Source organism: Myotis daubentonii, chromosome 2 (genome assembly GCF_963259705.1).
Source record: "Myotis daubentonii chromosome 2, mMyoDau2.1, whole genome shotgun sequence".
In the NCBI taxonomy this organism is placed as follows: domain Eukaryota; kingdom Metazoa; phylum Chordata; class Mammalia; order Chiroptera; family Vespertilionidae; genus Myotis; species Myotis daubentonii.
In genome coordinates this window covers 146911910-146932360 of record NC_081841.1, presented here as the reverse complement: position 1 = coordinate 146932360, position 20451 = coordinate 146911910, and the positions used below count along the sequence as shown (strand labels likewise).

The 20451-nt window shown below is 36.7% G+C and overlaps 1 protein-coding gene across 2 annotated transcripts in view; it reads left to right on the top strand.

Annotated features, from left to right (window-relative positions):
* DIAPH3 (diaphanous related formin 3) overlaps positions 1–20451 on the top strand; it is a 565715-nt gene that overhangs the window by 392857 nt on the left and 152407 nt on the right. For both annotated transcript variants that reach the window (XM_059684797.1, XM_059684796.1), the window contains one exon: positions 7137–7272. In XM_059684797.1, coding sequence (XP_059540780.1) covers positions 7137–7272 — 136 coding nt within the window. The remainder of the gene's footprint in view (positions 1–7136; positions 7273–20451) is intronic.

Genomic DNA, 20451 nt, shown 5'->3' with positions numbered 1-20451 from the left:
TATGAAGACAGATACGGAAGATAGTAAAGAGATAAGAGCATACTACAAAAATTTGTAGGTCAGAATTGGAAAAGTTGATGAAATAGGTAAGTTCCTAGAGAGGAAAAAAAAAATTACATATTGAAATTGTCTTTAAAAGAACTGGAAAGCTTGAATAAGCCTACAGCTAATTTTTAATTTGATGACATCTCAAATCTGGCAAACTAAATACTTGGTCGAGAAAGTTTTACAGTTGTTTTACTATATTTTAATGAAGTGATTATTACAAACTAATAGAGTGTATAAAAAATATATTATGACCTAATGTTCAAAACGATAAATTCTTCAGGTACAAGGTGAGTTTATCCCAGAAATGAAAGTTTGGTTTTATATTAGAACTAGAGTTCCAGTTCATGGATTGGTGCACTGGTGGGGGGCATGGCCTGTGGGGATCAGCCCACTGTGGGAGCCCTCTCATCCTGGTCAGCTAAGTGGCCTTGGACCCGCCCCCTGAGCGGCTGTTGAATGAGGAAATTAGTCTGAGCTGATATTTCTGGGTAATGTCTTGGGTAAAAGCGTGTTCTGTGTCCTGGAGGAACCTGGCAAAGAGCTTTGCACCCCAAAGCCACTCGGTGAATGTCCTTGACGTGTGATGCCAGGTTGGTGACACCATCAGGGATGTTCAAGGCAGCCGTGCTCCAGGATCCTCAGCCATCAGGACAGCCTCCCCGGAGGGTCCACAGTCACGTCCCCTCTTGCCATCCGCCTATACCAGCTCCCCGCTCTCTTTCTAGAACACACCTTAGAGTGCCTTCATCAGCTAGTGGCCAGAGTCTGGATTGTCTCAGGTATTTGATAGGTGCAGAGACTCAACCTCAGCCTGGGCCTGCTAGCGGCTGCTCCCACTGTGGGAGCTCACTGACCATCAGGTGGCAGCTCCTGCGTTGAGTGTCTGCCCCCTGGTGGTCAGTGCGCATCATAGCAACTGGTCGACCAGTCATTCTGGTCTTTCCAACATTCGATCACTGGGCTTTTATATATATAGATATTTACAAACATAACTTACCACATTAAGAGTTACAGTAGGTTGAGAAAAACATTCTATAAAATTCAGTCCTTGTTCAAGTTTTAAAACAAGATGACAAACTTAAATAAACTACGTGAACATTTCTACCTGTAAATAGGAAACTAGGGACAAAGTGGAAACCCCTAACCTAATCATGGGGATTTAGCTTCTAGCTAGTATGGTTTGATGAGACAAGAAAGAAAAAGTTTAAAAATTGAAAATGAAGAAATTAATTTCATTATGATTGCCTATGAATAATAAAAAAAGGAGTCTATAGGAAAATTATTAGAAATAAGGACTTTCATCAATGGAATATTTAAATATATATTAGTTACTAAATATTAAAAATGATGCTTTTTAAAAGTCAATTTAACAAGGTCAATTGAGAAGACACAGAGAATAAATGTAACATAAAATGTCTAAAACATGAATAGAAAAAAAGTATGCATTTTTTTCAAAAGACTTAAAAAGACCTAAGTTAATTGAGAGCCACATGACATTCATAAATAAAAAGACTCAATATTGTAAAAATATCAATTCTCTGTAATCTACAAAATTAGAGCAATTCTATTCAAAATCCTAATAGGCCTTTTCAAAAACCTTAGTAAGTACATTTTGAAATATAGATGACAGAGCAAAGGCCCAAGAATAGTAAAGATCTTTTAAAGAAAAAAGATAAGGCAGAAACCATGATAATTAAGACAGAGTATTACCAGTACAAACATGGTTATCTTGACCAAATGGACTAAAACAGCCTTAAAACTTCAGAACATATTATGGCTGCTTGGAATTTAGAAGAAGTGGCTTTGAAGATCAATCTGCAGTGATAAGCTAGTAGGGAAATGTCTATGGGTCAGCTAGTTTTCAACGTGAAAAAAAGTAAATTGTATCCCCACTTCATACTATTCAAAAGCATTGATTCCAGATAAAGTACATACTGAAATGTGAAGAGAACAGCATCATTAAAACTTCAGAAGGAAATATAGGAGAGTAGCTTTGTCTTTGAATTAGGGAAGGATTTCTTAAATAAGGTATAAGAGGTACCAGCAATATGAAAAAGATTTTTGACTACATAAATTTAAGAACTTCCATTTACTGAAAGTATATAAATATTTAAGTAGTACAAATCATTAAGAACATAATGAAGAACCTAATGGAAAAGTGAGTAAAACATCTGGATGGCATTTCACAGAATAGGAAGTACAAGTTATAAGCATGATTGGATACCATTATATCCCTGCCAAATAGAAGACTGACAATGACAGTTTGGTGGTATGTGTGCTATGATCCCAAAGGGATATCCATTGACACAACCACTTTGAAAATACATTGACATCACCTAGTAAGACTGAAGATGAATATCTCCTTATAATCATCAACTTTACTCCTATCAGAGAGACCAGTGATTTTCAAATTTTTGACCATAACTCACATTGTAAAATTTTGCAGTGGGACTCAGATCTTTTATGTATGTGTATTTTTAGAACAGAAAATCATCAGCAAACACCCACTTAAAGAATGGCTGCCACCAGTTTCTAAACAAATTTAAGAACCAACTAATAGGATGTACCATTAAAAAACTCATATATATATGTAGACATGTACAAAAATGTTTGTATCTGTACTGTATATGATAGCCCCAAATCGGAAACAACCCAGGTCCCACTGATAGGAGAGTAAATAATTAAACATAATTTAATATTATAAGCAATGAAAATGAGGCATAATTTATACATTAAAATATGGCTAAATCTTAGAAACATAATGTTGAGTGAAAAAAACAAGTCCCAGCCTGGTGTCGCTCAGTGTTTGAGATTCGACCTATGAACCAGGAGGTCAGGGTTCAATTCCAGTCAGGGGCACATGCCTGGGTTGTGGGCTCAATCCCCAGTGGGGGGCGTGCAGGAGGCAGCTGATCAATGATTTCCTCTCATCATTGATGTTTCTATCTTTCTCTCTCCCTCTCCCTTCCTCTCTAAGATCAATCAAAAAAATGTTTTTTTTTTAAAAAAAGTCCTCACATCAAGTAGAGGAAGCTAAATATGAATCTTTAAAAAAAAAAAGCAAGTCACATTTATAAGGATGATGCAATTTTCAAAAAAAACTAAACGATAATGTTTATGATAATAACAACAACCTAGTGAGGATTAACTACACTTTCCTAGACTTAAGTATTTCACACATGCACACACACACTTAAATTTACTGGCTGTGGATTATGGTTTCTCTGAAAGAAAATATGTTACATGATGCTATAATGTATATTTTAACTAGATGTGGTATATTCTTGTCATATTAGTTATGTAGAAAACATAAATTACAGGTGGAAAACAAGTGTGAGTTCATGTGTTTTATTTCTAGAATACCCCCCCTCATTTGTTAATGTCTCTATACACATATTTATTAACATACCTATGTATTTTTCATATATTCTAGAATCAGCTATCACCATAAAAAGCATTGAGCCTTAGGAAGTCAGATAAATTATCGATTATGCCTTTGAAATGAATAGTCAAAATTGAGTAAAGTTTTAGAACCCTCTGGTCATTGCTATAGAGCATCAATTTTCAACCTTTTTCATCTCGTGGCATACATAAACTAATAACTAAAATTCTGGGACACACCAAAAAATATGTATTTTGCTGATTCATCTGCACCTATTGTGTTGTCATTTTTTTTGTTTGAAAAGAGGTCTTTGCTCCTGACTAAATAGTCAGGTATTGCATGCAGACTGGTAAACTCACAAAGCTGTCAGGCAAGAGCCTGTGGCAGACTCTGTCTGGGAAGTTGTGCAAGCACTCAAATAATTTCCTGTGGTACTACATAGCCAGAAATAGTTAGTAGCAGTGCAATTTATTTGCCAATTGAATAAATAGTAAACCAGGTCAAGGATAAGATGATTTTTAAAAATCAATGTCTTATAGCTAATTATCTTTATGTATGGCTCAACCTTAACTTTTCTGGCTTTGAATTTAAAATTAAAGTAACTAAGAGGCAATTGGTGTTTTGTTTTTTTTTTTCAATAATATGGTTTTAAAACTATTTAGCTTTTCTACTTTAGGCTACTTTTGCTTTTCAACATTTAGAATAAAAGAAAATTCCTAATTACTATTAGAACTGGAATATTAGTTTTAGACTAAATACCTATTTCTATGCTGTCTGTTGGTATTTTTCCAGCTAAATTCTTCTCCTAATAGGTATAATGTCAGAATAAGATATGTTTTAAATGAGATAGGCTCTTAAATGAAATTCAATAGTGCATTTTCCATAAAGCAAAATAACTTTAAGAATTACTTCAGACCTTATTTCTAAATATAAACATTATTTTTAAAGGTCCTGGCATGTAATTTTGACTTCTTATTGCCCAATGGAATACTAAAAAGGTGTGGCAGTTATATCTGGTATAGGTACTCTATTAAATGTTCTCATTCAAGTGCATCCAGTCATTAAAGTGGAAATTTCGCATCAGAAAATTTTGTACTTTAATAAGTTTTATAAATAAGCAACATGATGTATATTTTTCTAATCTATTGCCATTTCTTTTTATTCACTTTATTCAAGCAAGAAATACTCTTTTGATTTCTGAATATTTGCTTATCTTTTCCTCCACCCCAATCCATTCTTCCTATACCATCTCCCCTACACATACATACATGTGTGCACATGCACACACAAACACATAGATGTACACACTTGCCTCTGAAATCATGCTTTTTAAAAAAGGTTGCTTCTCCTGTGTTTCTAACTTATGTTGATTTTTATAGCATTTGTTGTCTTATAGCTGACAGTTAACATATGCTAACATAGCATGAAGCAACATGGTAGAAAAAAACATAGGTTACAGCTAGCTTTCAAATCTTGCCTCTGCCTCTTTCTACTCTTGTTATAGTGAACAAATACTTAACCATTTTGTACCATAATGGAGACTACAGAATCCATTTTGTAGATTGGAGGGTTTGCACATTAAAGCATTTATTATTGCAGCTGGTATTCCATAGCTTAGCAAAAATAATGTGTTAATACATCATGAACTGTGAAGAGTATGAGAATTTACCTTGTTAGCATTCCATGGATGTTGGCAGAAGACACAAGACTGTGGGGTCAGAGACAAAGAACAGTTTGTTACATCAATAGCAATAGCCAGAGTAACAATTTTATAGATTCCTGAGCCTGAATTCTCATAGGGCAATGTTAAGAGGGTCTAATACCTGCATGCTTAGTAGTTTGTCTTACTAGAGAAAAATCTAAACTTAGGAAACACAATCTTTTTATTTTTTAAAATATATTTTATTGATCTTTTTAAAGAGATGAAGGGAGAGGGATAGAGAGTTAGAAACATCGATGAGAGAGAAACCTTGACCAGCTGCCTTCTGCACACTCCCTACTGGTTACGTGCCCACAACCAAGGTACATGCCCTTGACGGGAATTGAACCTGGGACTCTTGAGTCCGCAGGCCGATGCCCTATCCACTGAGCCAAACCAGTTAGGGCAGGAACACAATCTTTTTAAAGAGATAATAAGACTAACTTACCCACCTTTTCCCATCTACTGTACTGTACAGTGAATAAATCCATTTGCTTAATAAGTAGACATTACCTCCATCTACCAAGACACTGCATTATATAATACCTTTGAAAAGATACTTTGAAACAAAGGTGGTTGATTAGTACTTGTGTCTTAGAGTGCATAGTTTTACATTCTGGCCTAGAGGACCATAAATACTAAATGATCAGGCTTCAGAATTCCTGACCTCACCTTAAACTGTACTGGTTGCCTTTCTCTCCAACCTGCCAATAGCCTTTGCATTTATTCTTCCTCCCAGATCATCACCTAGCCAACTTCTTGCCATTCAAATTCAACTTGAATCAAATCAGTGAGTGAGGCCTTACTGACAACCAAATATAAAGTAGCCCCCCAGGTATTCCATCACATCACTCTGTTTTTTTCATAATACTATATTTATCAAATTTATTGTTTATTGCCTATCTTTGCCTTCTGCCCCACCCTATCACACAGAATGTAAGCATGTTTTGGAGCTATAAATGTATCTCGTCTTTAAATAGTATCATGTGCTACTCAGTATCTCAGTAAGTATTTATTGGATGGATGGATTTAATTAGTATTCTCTCTATGCTTTTGTTCCCTTTTTCCCCTTGTACTTTTCCTTTTATTGTTTTGATTAATAATATTAAACTTTATTATTTGATTTCTAATGAAAATCTTACAGTATTTCTAGGGTTAAAAAATTACAGTAAAGGAGGAATTAACACCTTCCCCAAAACAAGATGAACCACCTACTTATTAAGTTTAATTATATACTTTTCTATTCAATATTATTATTGATAAACTAGCAATTAGATAACCTGTTTGGTTTCATTGATACTGAGAATACAAACTCCATGCTGTTTGTTGGAACTTAGAAAAATCCATGTTTACCTGCTAATTCCCACTCTTGCAACATGAGAGGCATTTCTTGATTTGTATAGCACTTAGAAAATAAGAACTTAACTGGTCATATATCTATAGAGATCTTTTTATAGCTTCCATGTTATTTGTTTTGATGGACAAAGAGCTTTTATTTAAAATGCCAAGTGTTTATTTAGTCATCCTTATGACACTTCTGCCTATATGAAAAAAATTGTTAAATGATTGTAGTGTAAAGGAGCTATTACATATTTTCAGCTCATTTTTATTATTTGCTCAATTACTTTACTTGTATTCAATAGTTTACTTTGCAGAGGAGGAATATCCACTAGATATTCTTTTGGAAATATATATAGAAAAACAGTTTTGATTTGTAATTTAAATGGTTTTTATTTTTAGTTTTTGTCTCCCTTCTCTTAGTTGATTTCACTAAGATGCAGGTGCTTTAAACATAACAGTTGTATTTATAGATACATGACATGATGCATGACATATTTAATAAGGGTTCGTATGCTAATCTTTTAAAAGACTGGGTTACTAATATGATAAGTAACCATTATTTAAAAGATATTTAATCACAGTTCTACAGATTAATAATTCTCCATTTTTTGGTGTGGAATCACTATGGTTAAAATTGATCGTTTTCAAAATTAACTTGTTTTATAGCAAGCATTAAAGGAAAATGTCAAAAAAAGAGAAGCAGAGGAAAAACAAAAACGTGTCAGAATAGCCCAAGAATTGGCAGAGAAAGAAAGGCTTGAACGCCAACAAAAGAAAAAGCGCTTATTGGAAATGAAGACTGGTGAGTACTATCAAATTTTCTATTTATACTCTGTACAAGTAAGATTTATACTGGTTACTTTATTGGTAGTTGAATATACTTAAGTGAAAAAGGGAGATATGATTACTTATTTGTGTAAATCATAAAGCTGTCCATTTTCTATGGGCTTTCCCCTTTTTTGTTTACTAACTCATAGTGTTTTCATTCTAACTTTGGTTGTAGGTGACTTTGGTTCCAGATATTCACATTTCTTTGACAACTATTTCAACAAACAATCTGTAATAATTTATGTCAGTTAATGTAGAAAACTGGAAAACTCTATAAAAAAAGTGATGAAGGGAAAACTAACTGATTAAAAGAGACTAACAAGATATATCAATCCATTGCAGTAAACAGAATTTAAGTATAGAGTGAGGCAAAAGTAGGTTTATAGTTATCATATGGAAAATAATACAATAATCTACAATAATAAAAGGGTAATATGCTAATTAGACCGGACTTCCTTCCTGATGAAGCTGGGCCAAAGCGAAGCTGCCCAGGTCCCGGTGCCTGCCAGCAGCCAGAGGGAAGCAGCCCTGGTCCCAGGTGCCAGAGGGAAGCCGGTGCCCGCAGCTGGGGAAAAGAAGACCTACTCTTTATTTTTATTTTTATTTTAATATATTTTATTGATTTTTTACAGAGAGGAAGGGAGAGGGATAGAGAGTTAGAAGCATCGATGAGAGAGAAACATTGATCAGCTGCTTCCTGCACACTCCCTACTGGGAATGTGCCTGCAACCAAGGTGCATGCCCTTGACTGGAATCGAACCCGGGACCCTTCAGTCCGCAGGCTGACGCTCTATCCACTGAGCAAAACTGGTTAGGGCGGAAGGCCTACTCTTGCATGAATTTTCATGCTCTGGGGCCTCTAGTTAATAAATAATGATCCAAGAATGAACTGTTTTGCTTACTCAAAACTGTAAACCTACTTTTGTCCTACTCCGTATACTCCAATCCAAACAAATGGAGGAAAAAACAGTCTGAAATTTTTGAATTTCAGTATCTTTAAGCGACTCACTGAAATTTTATAGATGAAAAGAAACTATGTTTGGAATTTCAGTCAAAATAGTCTAGTATGACTGTAAAGGATATGGGTGTAAAGATGAAACAAGATTGGCTATAAGTAACAATTACTAAAGTTGGGTGATGGGTACTTAAAGGGAAGGATTTGTTCACTACATTATTTTCTCTACTTTGGGATATTTTACAGTTTGACTTTGGGTGGTAGACACACAATGCACTGTACAGATCATGTATCATAGAAATGTACATTTGAAACCCATATCTAATTAACCAATGTCACCCCAATAAATTTAATTTTTAAAAATAGCTCTTGGAAAAAGGTAAAAAAGAAAAAATTAGCAAAATTACAGCTTTAGACAGCTATATATGTATATTTTCCAAAGCTAAAAGATACCACAAAGTTATGAGCAAAAGAATTAAGTAAATTGTAGTTATATTTCACCCCCTGAAAATTCTGGCTCTTCTACCTCCAAGCCACTAAGGACTGCAGAAGCCTTTAATTAAAATCCATCAACTTCACTGCTAAATTACCATAGTTTACCATTCAGGTCTGCAAATTCACCTAAGGTTTCCCTGGGGGTACACATAGATGTCTTCTTGCCTTCTCTCCTTTCATTTTTACAGACATATTTTATCTTTAATAAAGCAAACTGAGTACCTTAATGTATCGCACATGCTTCTTCCACAGGGAAAAATTCATCTAAACACAATTTCTATAAGAGTACACTTGAAATTCAAGAAGTGTTCTCTTGTTAAGGTGTAAACAAAAATGGAGATCAGGAAGGTTTAGCATTGATTTTTAAAATATGCTTCTGAAAGTCATTTTAAAATAATCTATTACTGCCTAGTTTATCAAACATTCTGGTATTTGAACATTAGCTCATTTAGTGTTGGTTAAAGAGTCATCCAGACAGTTCCTCATGGCAGATTGCTGTATTGTTTGCTGTGGGTTTTGCCTGAGGATCTGTCATACAGAGCTTCTCAACAATTCTCTTAAGTTAAAACATTTTAATGAAACTTCAAATCCAATATAATCTTAATAATGATTTTATTTAAACTTATATTTCTCCTGATGAAAACTTCCAATGTTATGAATAATGTTTGTTTGTTTTTTCCAATTTTAATATAATACTTTTGTATTCTAGAAAACACCAAAAAAGTAGTAGGTCTTAAGACCATGATCTATAATCCTCCTATCCAAAGAATTACTATTAATATTTTGGTACATTTTTGTTATAGTTTTAAATTTTTCTGCCTTTTAATAACAGCTATATGATCCTAGTGAATATGCACTTTATGGTCTTGCTTTATCTTGCTAAACTTTCTGAATGTTTCATTTTATTCTTAATTATGATTCTTAATATCTATGTCATTGCATCCACTTGATATGTGATTTCACACTGAACTTGCATTAGTCAGTAATGAGGTTAGAGACAATACTTATTTCCATCTATTCAATGCAAGAAATAGTTATGCATAAATAATTTTAAAATATAATTATTAGGATATGCAATCAAAAGGGTAGATATCTTTAAGACTTTGGATACATATTGCCAATTGATATTCAAAAGTAGTCTAATTTCACCAATTTTTAACATTAATTTATAAATTTGCTTTTGGTATTCTCATTTTTTAAAGATTTATGTTAATATAATAGATTAAAAAGTTTGTTTTGTTCTCTTGTGTTTCTTTGATTACTACTGAGGTTGGACAGTTTTCAAGTATTTATAGCCTATTTGTATTTATTCTTTTTGAATTGTGCTTTTTTTTAGTCTTCTTCTTATTGATTTACCCACGTTAGCTCATTATATATTAACTAGAGGCCTGGTGTATGAAATTCATGCACTGTGTGTATGTGTGTGGGGGGGGTGTCCCTCAGCCCGGCCTGCACTCTCCCAATTCAGGACCCCTTGGGGGAATGTCTGACTGCCAGTTTAGCCCCGATCCTGCAGTTGGACATCCCTCTCGCAATCTGGGACCACTGGCTCCTAACTGCTTGCCTGCCTGCCTGATCGCCCCTAACCACTCTGCCTGCCTGCCTGATTGCCCCTAATCGCCTTCGCCTGCAGGCCTGATCGCCCCCCCCTGCTGACCTGATCTCCCCCAACGGCCCCTCCTGCCAGCCTGATTGCCCCCAATTGCCCTCCCCTGCTGGCCTGATTGCCCCCAACTTCCCTCCTCTGCAGGCCTGATTGTCCCCAAATGCCCTCCCCTGCCGGCCTGATCCCCCTAACTGCTCTACCCTGATGGCTTGATCGCCCCGAACTGCCTCTGCCTTGGCCCTGCCACCATGGCTTTGTCTGGAAGGACATCCGGAAGGTCTCCAGAAGGTTTCCTGGTCTAATTCGCATATTAATATTTTATTAGTATAGATATTTACCTTTTAAGTATGTTTTCTCAATTTGGCTTTTTATTTATCTATCTTGACATAAAAAAGTTTCATTTTTGTTATGTTTCATTATAATCTTTTTGATTTTGTTATCATCTTAAAATTTAGAAAGTTATTCTTTCAACAATTTTAAATCCACTTCAAGTCTTTTCTAGTTTCAATTTTTTATGATACTATCCTATCTAATAAAGAGGGAATATGCTAATTGACCCTCATGCCATCACAAAGATGGCGGTGCCCACAGCCAATAAGGAGGGAATATGCAAATTGACTTCCCCGCCCTCAAAGATGGTGGCACCCACAGCCAATAAGGAGGGAATATGCTAATAGACTGTCCCGCTCTCAAAGATGGCGGCACCCACAGTCACAAGATGGCGGCGCCCAGTTCCCTCAGCCTCACTGGGGCACCTGCCTCTGGAGTCCCCCATTCCCCTCAGCCCCCCAGCCACCCAGCACCGACCCGAGGTTCAGGCAAGTCTTGGATGTCGGCTGCCCAACCTCCCAAGGCTGGCCCAGGACACAGGCAAGCTCCAGATGGCAGCTGCCCAGCTGCCCAGGGCCGCCTGAGGCTCAGGTAACCAGGGCCAGCCGAGGCTTGTGCTGCCGGCAGTGGCAGCAGCAGAGGTGTGGTAGGGCGTGGCCTTCCCCTGATCACTGGGTTGCCTCCCACCCCTGAGGGCTCCCAGACTGTGAGAGAGGGCAGGCCAGGCTGAGGGATCCCCCCTCCAGTGCATGAATTTCCATGCACCGGGCCTCTAGTTTTATTATAACACTTTATTAATCATTAATATATTTAACACATGGATTTTAATATAGTAGCGTTTATTTCTGAACTTTACCAAAACTTTTCTAATATTTAACCATCAATTATAGTTAATAATTGGCTTATGTTGGTTTCAAATAGGTAATTTTATGTCCAGGATGTTACTTTTCTATTCTTAATTGTTAAAATATATTTGAATATTTTCATTTTTAAAATAAATTTAAGGAAAGGTTTCTGTTGTGTAATTTGTTAATCATAGGACTCATTTTATTTGGCCTATTGGATTATTTTATAAAACTTTTTCTATACTCTCTCTTTCCAAACATGGCCTGCAAATTATTATAGCTGCATCTCAAGTAAATATAAGTCTCTCAGTTGAGAGGAGTTTGCAAAACCTTTAATATGCTGAGTTTTTATATATGCCAAACATTTTTATTCTCTGGAAGAATATTCTTCAATTGATAGTCTGGTTAACATTGATTTATATTAATTATATTCAATGAATACTTCAAAATAATGTCTTTAAAATAGTGTATATTATGTGAGAATATTTAAATAGATTTAATCAAAATCACTTGATGCAAGATACGACATTTGATACAACAGAAAGCTATGCGGTAGTAAGCTATTTTGAAACATTTTCTCTCTTTTAAAAAACATTTGAAAAGCCTTGTTCAAGTGGTTCAGTTGGTTGAAGCACTATCTCATACACAAAAAGATGGCAGGTTTGATTTCTGGTCAGAGCACATATTTAAGTTGTGCGTTTGATGCCCAGTCAGGGCATGTACGGGAGGCAACCGATTGATGTTTATCTCTCACATTGATGTAAGTGTTTATATGTGTGTGTGTCTCTCCCTTCCTCTCTCTAAAATCATTTAAAACATATCCTTGGGTAGGGATTAAAAATTTAAAAAAACAACAACACTTGAACATCTTGGAAATTAACTTTGATTTTTTTTTACACTGGAATTTTAAAGAATCTAGGGATATCTTCCAAATTTCATAGTACCAAACATGCAATTTTCTCACCGAAGTGAAAAATTTAGATCCCGTTTAAGTTTCAATAAATGATGATTATTCTGAATAGTCTTTAGTTTTCATTTAAATATAATATAATTATTAATATAGAAGAATTATTTAGTCTCTTAATATTAATGTAGCTGCTACATTATAAGTCAAATATATTATTATTTGTTGATAACCTTTTTCCATATTTAAAAATAGTACAAATACGTAGTCACCTTTTTCTTTCCATGTTAGATGTAGAATATGCTTTATGCCAAATCATGATTTTAATAACACTTGGAGGTTTATGAAGTAGAAGTTACAAAGAAGTGTGTCTAATTAGTATTCACTAGTGAAAATATTCTTAGGCAAAATATCAGTTTTCGACACTTCAAAAAAATTTATTTTATTGTTGAGAGTATTACAGATGTCCCCCATTTTCCCCACTTTGCCCTCCTCCACTCATCTCCAACCCCATCCCAGGCCTATCCTCACCTGTCTATTGCCTTTGTCCATGGGTTATGAATAATTGGTACTTCTAAATTCCTTCACTTTTCTCATCCATCCCCTGACCTTTTTCCCATCTGGCAACCATCAAAATGTTCTTTGTGTCTATGACTCTGTTTTTATTCTGTTTGTTCATTTATTTTTATTTTTAGATTCAATTAGTGATAGATACGTATTTTGCAATTTTATTGTTTCTAATTTTGATCTTTTTTATTTCTTTTCTTCTTCTTAAAGAAGACCCTTTAACATTTCATGTAATTATGGTTTCATGGTGATGAATCCTTTAGCTTTTCCTTATCTAGAAAGCTTTTTATCTGACCTTCAAATTTAAATGATAGCTTTGCTTGGTAGAGTAATTTTTGTTGTAGGTCCTTGCTTTTCATCACTTTGAATATTTCTTGCCATTCCCTCTGGCCTGCAAAGTTCCTGTTGGGAAATCAGCTGACAGTTGTATGGGCGCTCCCTTGCAGGTAACAAACTGCTTTTCTTTTGCTGCTTTAAGATTCTCTCTTTTTCTTTAACCTTTGCCATTTTAATTATGATGTGTCTTGGTGTGGGCCTCTTTGGGTTCCTCTTGTTTGGGACTCTATTCTTCCAGGACTTGTATGTCTATTTCTTTCACCAGTTAAGGGAAGTTTTCTGTCATTATTTTTTCAAATAAGTTTTCAATTTCTTGGTTCCTCTCTTCTCCTTCTGCCACCCCATGATGCCAATATTGGTATGCTTGAAGTTGTCCAAGAGGCTCCTTATACTCTCTTCATATTTTTGGATTATTTTATTTTATTTTTGGCTGTTCTGATTGGGTCTTTTTTGCTTTTTTATATTCCAAATTCTTGATTTGATTCTCAGCATCAAATGTTGAACCTCTACTGTTGAATCCCTGTAAATTATTCTTTATTTCATTTAGTGTATGCTTAATTTCTGACTGGGCCTTTTTTATTTTATTGATGTTCTCACTAAGTTCCTTAAGTTTTCAGTAAATTCTTTGAGCATCCTTAAAAATCATTGTTTTAAACTCTGTGTTTCGTAGTTTCCTTGCTTCCATTTTATTTAGTTATTTTTCTGGAGATTTCTCCTGTTCTTTCATTTGTGACATGTTTCTTCATCTCTGCATTTTGGTTGCTTCCCTGTCTTTGTTTCTATGTATTAGGTAGGGCTGCTATGTCTCCTAGAATTGGTAGAGTGGCCTTGTATAGTGGCCCAGTGACTCAGCCTCCCCAGGTACCTGAGCTGGAAAATCCAAGAGTGCCTGTGTGTGAGTTGTGTGTACTACCCTATTGTAGTTGAGCCTTGGTTGATGTTGGCATTACTGGGAGGGAATGACCCCAACGCCAATTGGTTGTGAGGACCAGTTTCAACCATAGCAGAAGAGCGGCTGTGTAGAAGCCTACCCTGTGGAGCAGGACTTACTTTAGTGGGGCTTTGGTGCTCACTGAGTCCACCCCTTAAGTGTGTCACTCGTGGTGGTGGTGGGGTTGTAATCCAGTGTGGTCAAAGCTGACTGCTGGGTGCACTGGCTCTGGAGCCTCCTTGGAGGTGCAAAGTCAACCACTTCCTGTGCCCTGCCTGGGGCCACACAGAATGAGCTACAAAGCAATCTGCAGATGGCTGCTATTTGTGTTGGGCTTGAAAATGCCCAAGAGAGGCCAAGCTCTGAACCTGGGGCCACTTATTGAGAGGTATGGGGCACACTGCTGCTGCTTGTTTGAGAGATTTTAGGAAAGTCTGAAGCATAAAGCAAGAGAGTCCAGTTGTATGGAAAAGCCCATGGGGATTATTTGGATTAGCCTGCACGTAGGGAGGGGAGGGATCTCAGGGAATCATCAGAGTGGGGCGAAAAGTGTTAGCTAACTTGATGGATAATCAGATATGGTGCCTGCCTGCCAGCTATGTGGCAGGCAGGGCTCAGCTAAGGAACAATTGCCTCTGTTAGCACTTTTCTCAGGGAGAAAAGTGCTTTCCCTCCAGCTCTCGCCCTGATTCCAGACAAGTTAGTTCCTCTCTGAGTGTCCCAGGTTCCTTTAAAGCTGCTGCTCCAGAGCTGGAGCTCAGAGGGAGTCAGAGTAAGACCATGCACTGGCCCTTTAAAAAGAACTGTCTGAGGCCAGCAGCCTCCCGGTCACTCAGCCATAATCCCTGCTGGTTTTTACAGCCACTATTGTGGGGACTCCTCTTCCTGCTACTAGAACCCTGGGATGGGTGCCTGGTGTGGGACAGGGACCCCTCACTCCTCAGGGAAACTTCCACAGCCAAGATATCCCTCCTGATTTTAATTTAAACCATCTCATGTGTATGTGGGACCAGCCAGTTCTTCGATACCACCCAGCATCTCTGTCCCTCCTACCAATCTCAATGTGCTTCTTCTTCAACTCCCTAGTTGTAGGACTTCCATTCAGCTAGATTTCAGGTAATTCTGAATGATGGTTTTTCTGTATTTTAGTTGTAGTTTTGATGTGGCTGTGCGAGGTGGTGAGTACAGGGGTTTACCTACACTGCCATCTTGACTGGAACCTCAGAGGTTTTGTTGCTTTTCTTTAATCCTCACCGAGGATTCTTTTCCCACTGCTTTTCAGAGAGAGTGGGAGGGAGGGAGTAAGGGAGGGGGAGAGAGAGAGAGACATTGATGTGAGAGAGACATATCGACTGGCTACCTCCTGCACTTGCCCCAACAGAGGGCGGGGAGTGAACTCACAACCCAGTTACTTGCCCTTGATCAGGAATTGAACCCACGACCCTTTGGTATGAGGGCCAATACTCTTTCCACTGAACCACATTAGTCAGGGCCAGAACCTGTTTTTTTTGTGGTTGTTGTTGTTTTAATCTTTTTTTATTGGTTTCAGAGAGGAAGGGGGAGAGAGAGATAAAAACACCAATGATGAGAGAAAATCATTGATTAGCTGCCTCCCACACACACCCCCACTGGGGATCGAGCCCGCAACCTGGGCATGTGCCTGACCGGAATTGAACCTGGGACCCCTCAGTCCTCAGGCCAACACTCTATCCACTGAGCCAAACCAGCCAGGGCCAGTACGTCAGTTTTTGACAATTTTAACAGATCACTGAGTTTGATGCATTTCTGAAATTTGACAAATACTGTCTTCACATATTGTATTATTATGAAAAATATAAGTGCTGTGGTCTTCCAGTATTATTTTATTGATATAGGAAAGAAATATAATAGGTCAATCACTTTTGTTTCTTTTTTTCATCAACAAATAGGTTTTTTTCTAAATGCTCGAGTACAGTAATAAGTAAGGGTAAATAAGATCCCTGCTACAATGAAGTTATAAATTCTAATAAATGAATCAGACAAACTACTTGTATAATACAGATTATAAAAAGTTATATGGTATTTATCCTTCTCTGACTGGCTTATTTCACTTAGCATAATGCTCTCCAGTTCCATCCATGCTGTTGCAAATGGTAAGAACTCCTTTTTACTGCAGCGTAGTATTCCATTGTGTAGATGTACCACAGTTTTTTAATCCACTCATCTACTGATGGGCACTTAGGCTGTTTCCAAATCTTAGCTATGGTGAATTGTGCTGCTATGAACATAGGGGTGCATATATCCTTTCTAATAGGTGTTTCTAGTTTCTTGGGGTATATTCCTAGAAGTGGGTTCACTGGGTCAAATGGGAGTTTCATTTTTAGTTTTTTGAGGAAACTCCATACCACATGATCTCATTCGTTTGTGGAATATAATGAACAACATAAACTGATGAATAAGGACAGATCCAGAGACAGAGCGGCATAGATCGGACTGTCAAGCCTCTGAGGGAAGGTAGGGGAGGGGAGGGGTAAGGGGGAGAGATCAACCAAAGGACTTATATGCAAGCATATAGGCCTAACCAATGGACATGGACAATAGGGGGCTGAGGGCATGAGTGGGGGGGATGGAGGGGGGTAACGTGGTACATATGTAATAACTTAATCAATAAAAAAAATTTTAAAAAGTTATATGAAATTAAAACAGGATAATAAGATGGAGATGGAGACTAGCTGGAATGGCAACTGGTGGCAACAAAATTTGGTCTTAGAGAACTAAGGAGAATATTAATATATACCAAACATACTAATTTAAAATATTGATAATATAAAACAACTTAAAAATTGACAGGAAAACCAGTCATTTTTGTATAGACCATGGTACAGTTGACCCTTGAACAACACTGGGATTAAGGCCCTGATCCCCATGCTGTCAAAATTCCCCGTGTAATTTTTGGCTCCTCATTAACTTAGTTGTCTCTCGGTGTCTGCAGGGGATTGATTTCAGGACCTCCGCAGATACCAATGTTCATGGATGCTGACATTCCCTATAAAAAATGGTGTAGATCAATGCATACAGTTGGCTCTTTGCTGCCATGCATTCCCAACTGCTGACGCAAACAGTACAGTATTTACTGGGGGGGGGGGGGGGGGGAATCTACCGATAAGTGGACCCACACAGCTCAAACCTGTTGTTGTTCAAGGTCAGTTCTTCCACTCTTACCTTTCTAGAAGCTGTCAGCCTTAGCTTTCCTGTTCTTAAAAAAGTTGAAAAGGCAAATTGTTGAATTCACAATATTTTTTCACTTTCTGGACCAGGGACTTTTTGCTCCACCTTATTTTTGCATGTAGGACATGCATCCCTAAATGAGGAAAGGGCCGAAACCGGTTTGGCTCAGTGGATAGAGCGTCGGCCTGAGGACTGAAAGGTCTCAGGTTCGATTCCGGTCAAAGGCATGTACCTGGGTTCCGGGCATATCCCCAGTGGGAGATGTGCAGGAGGCAGCTGATCGATGTTTCGCTCTCATCGATGTTTCTAACTCTCTATCTCTCTCCCTTCCTCTCTGTAAAAAATCAATAAAATATATTTTTTTAAAAAAATTAAAAGAAAAATAAATGAGGAAAGGAAACATTTTCATATAATTCTGCCATAATCCCACAGGGAGCTTCCTTCTATATATTTTTATGTATTTCAGAGAGAAAGGGAGAGGGAAAGAGAGATAGAAACATCAGTGATGAGAGAGAATCACTGATTGGCTGCCTCCTGAAGACCCTCCACTGGGGATTGAGCCAGCAACCCAGCCATATGCCCCTCACTGGAATCGAACCTAGGATCCTTCAGTCTACAGGCCAACACTCTATCCACTGAGCCAAACCAGTTAGGGAGGGAGCTTCCTTCTATATATTTTCATGACGTTAGTATTTTTACCATACAAATTGAGCTGCATTTTTTCAAAGATGTTCACATTCTTCTCTCACTACCTGTGGTAGTAGAGTAAACTAAATCCTTGCTCATTCTTATCCATCGTCAATCATTTCTTGTCTTTGGCAAGGAAGCAGGCAACTATTTTCAAGTCTAATATTTTTTATCACTATTATTTCAGAATGTGATTTTTGTTAATAAAGTGAAAATAAAAGAATAGTGGGCTAAATTTTCCTATGAAGCAAAATGAAGCATTGAAAATCCTTTTGAGCAGAAAAGCTAAGAAAGCACAGAAACTTGTGTTATCATGTTATAGCATTAAAAGGGCATTTCTCTCATTTTTGTTTTCTCTAAAAATGATGAGCCTGGAGGTTTCTTAAATATGTACATATACAATTTTGGCTACTTATGTTGAATAATTTGATATTATATTAAATAGACAAGCAAATTAACTACATTTTCATGATGTCTTTATTTAATCGGTATGTGAATTTGGAATACATTTTCTGAGGTTGATGATTAAATTAGAATTATTTTAATTTATAAGACGTCCAAAGTGTTAAATATCTGATGTTGAAACCAGTAAGTATAGACACTAGTACTTATTTATTAAAGTGCCTAGCTATCCTTATGTTTAATCATTTCTAGTAAGACAAATAGTAATAGTGGTTTTATGTGATCGTGTACAAGGTTTTCAAAACTGCATTTCTGTTTCTTAATCATGGAAGTGAATAGGGCATTTGATAATACAATTCAAATATTATGCTTCAAGACTTCCTGAGTATGTAAGTTGATTCACATAATTTTTAAATAGCACATCAGAATGGCCTTGAAATGGACCCAGTGTTGTATAATTATGTTTTGTGGGGAAGTAAATAAGAGCTTATTTAATGGAGCAATAAAAACTATATGAGTAGCTCCTATATTTTAGTCTTTAGGTTACAATTTGTGTATTATTTATTAGATTTAAATGTCTCATTTGGTACAACTTCAGTCTATTAAATAAAAAGATAATTAGCTTTTAGAAATCTGTTGTTTACCCACATGGCCTAAACTGCTCCTTTGTTTTCCATTCTGCAATTTAGGATAACTAAGCAATTAGGCCTCCATTTTAGAGGAAATGCATATTACATAAATACTACTTGGGAATGTCTGCCAGTCTCAACAGATAGCAATTAATGTGTATACTTGCTTTCATAAAGGCTGTGACAATTACCCTGTCCTCTTCAGATAACATAAAACTTAGATTATTTCCCATAATTGTGTATATTCTAGTTTTATGCAATAGTGCTTTCAGTTTTCTAGCATTATTGGCAATTGATGCACATATATATAGGCCAGTGGTTTTAATCATTTCTCTATTTAGGAGAATATAAAAAATTAAATTGCATTGGCTTTGATATATTTCTTTTTTCTTACCCCACCTTTTTTGGAATAGTACAACTACTACTACTACTACTACTACTACTACTACTACTACTACTATTAGCAACACCATCTCATACTATTACTGCTACACTACCATTGATCACATATTATTTGCCAAGCTCCATATGTGTCCATTATTGCATGTCATGCTTACAACAAACTTAAACTATTCTTATCAAAGACTACTTTAATTTCTTTGTACATGGTCACAGATTTAGCTAGCAAACAAGCCAGTACTCAAGTTTTCTGAACAAAGGTAATATTTTTAACTATTGTGCTGTTATTACTATTGATGATTTAACCATAGTGAAGGGGGAAAGGACCAAAAGTAATTTTAGTAATTGATAACTAACACTAGACTATACTATATATGGAGGTTGAGAATTATCTTCCCTGGTAACGTTTGAGAGGGACAACTATCTCTTTGGTACTATAGTCAGTGCTAAATTAAATAGCTTCTTCCTTTGGGACGTTTGGGAGAATTGCTAAGTTAGGAAGCCTTCCCTACTCTGGTTCAGGTTCCATTTTGATTCTTTTGCTTATTCAAAGATTTAGTTATCCCAGTGCCCAAAACTAGGGGGATAATATCCGTACCACCCTTCCTCTCTTGAAAGAGGGATTTCTCAATGGTCTGAGTGGTTCTGGGCCCAACACAGCTCAATAGTTCTGAAGAGGGTGGAAACATCTTCAGTACTTTTATCGTTTGACGCAGGTTTGAAGTTAAGGAACCACGGAATTTAGAATATACTAGTTTGGGAAGGGGCACAAACACCTTACTATGATGTATTCAGGAACAAGTACCCACAGACACTCCCCCACCATCACCAGATCCACCATCTAACAATTTTTTTTTAAT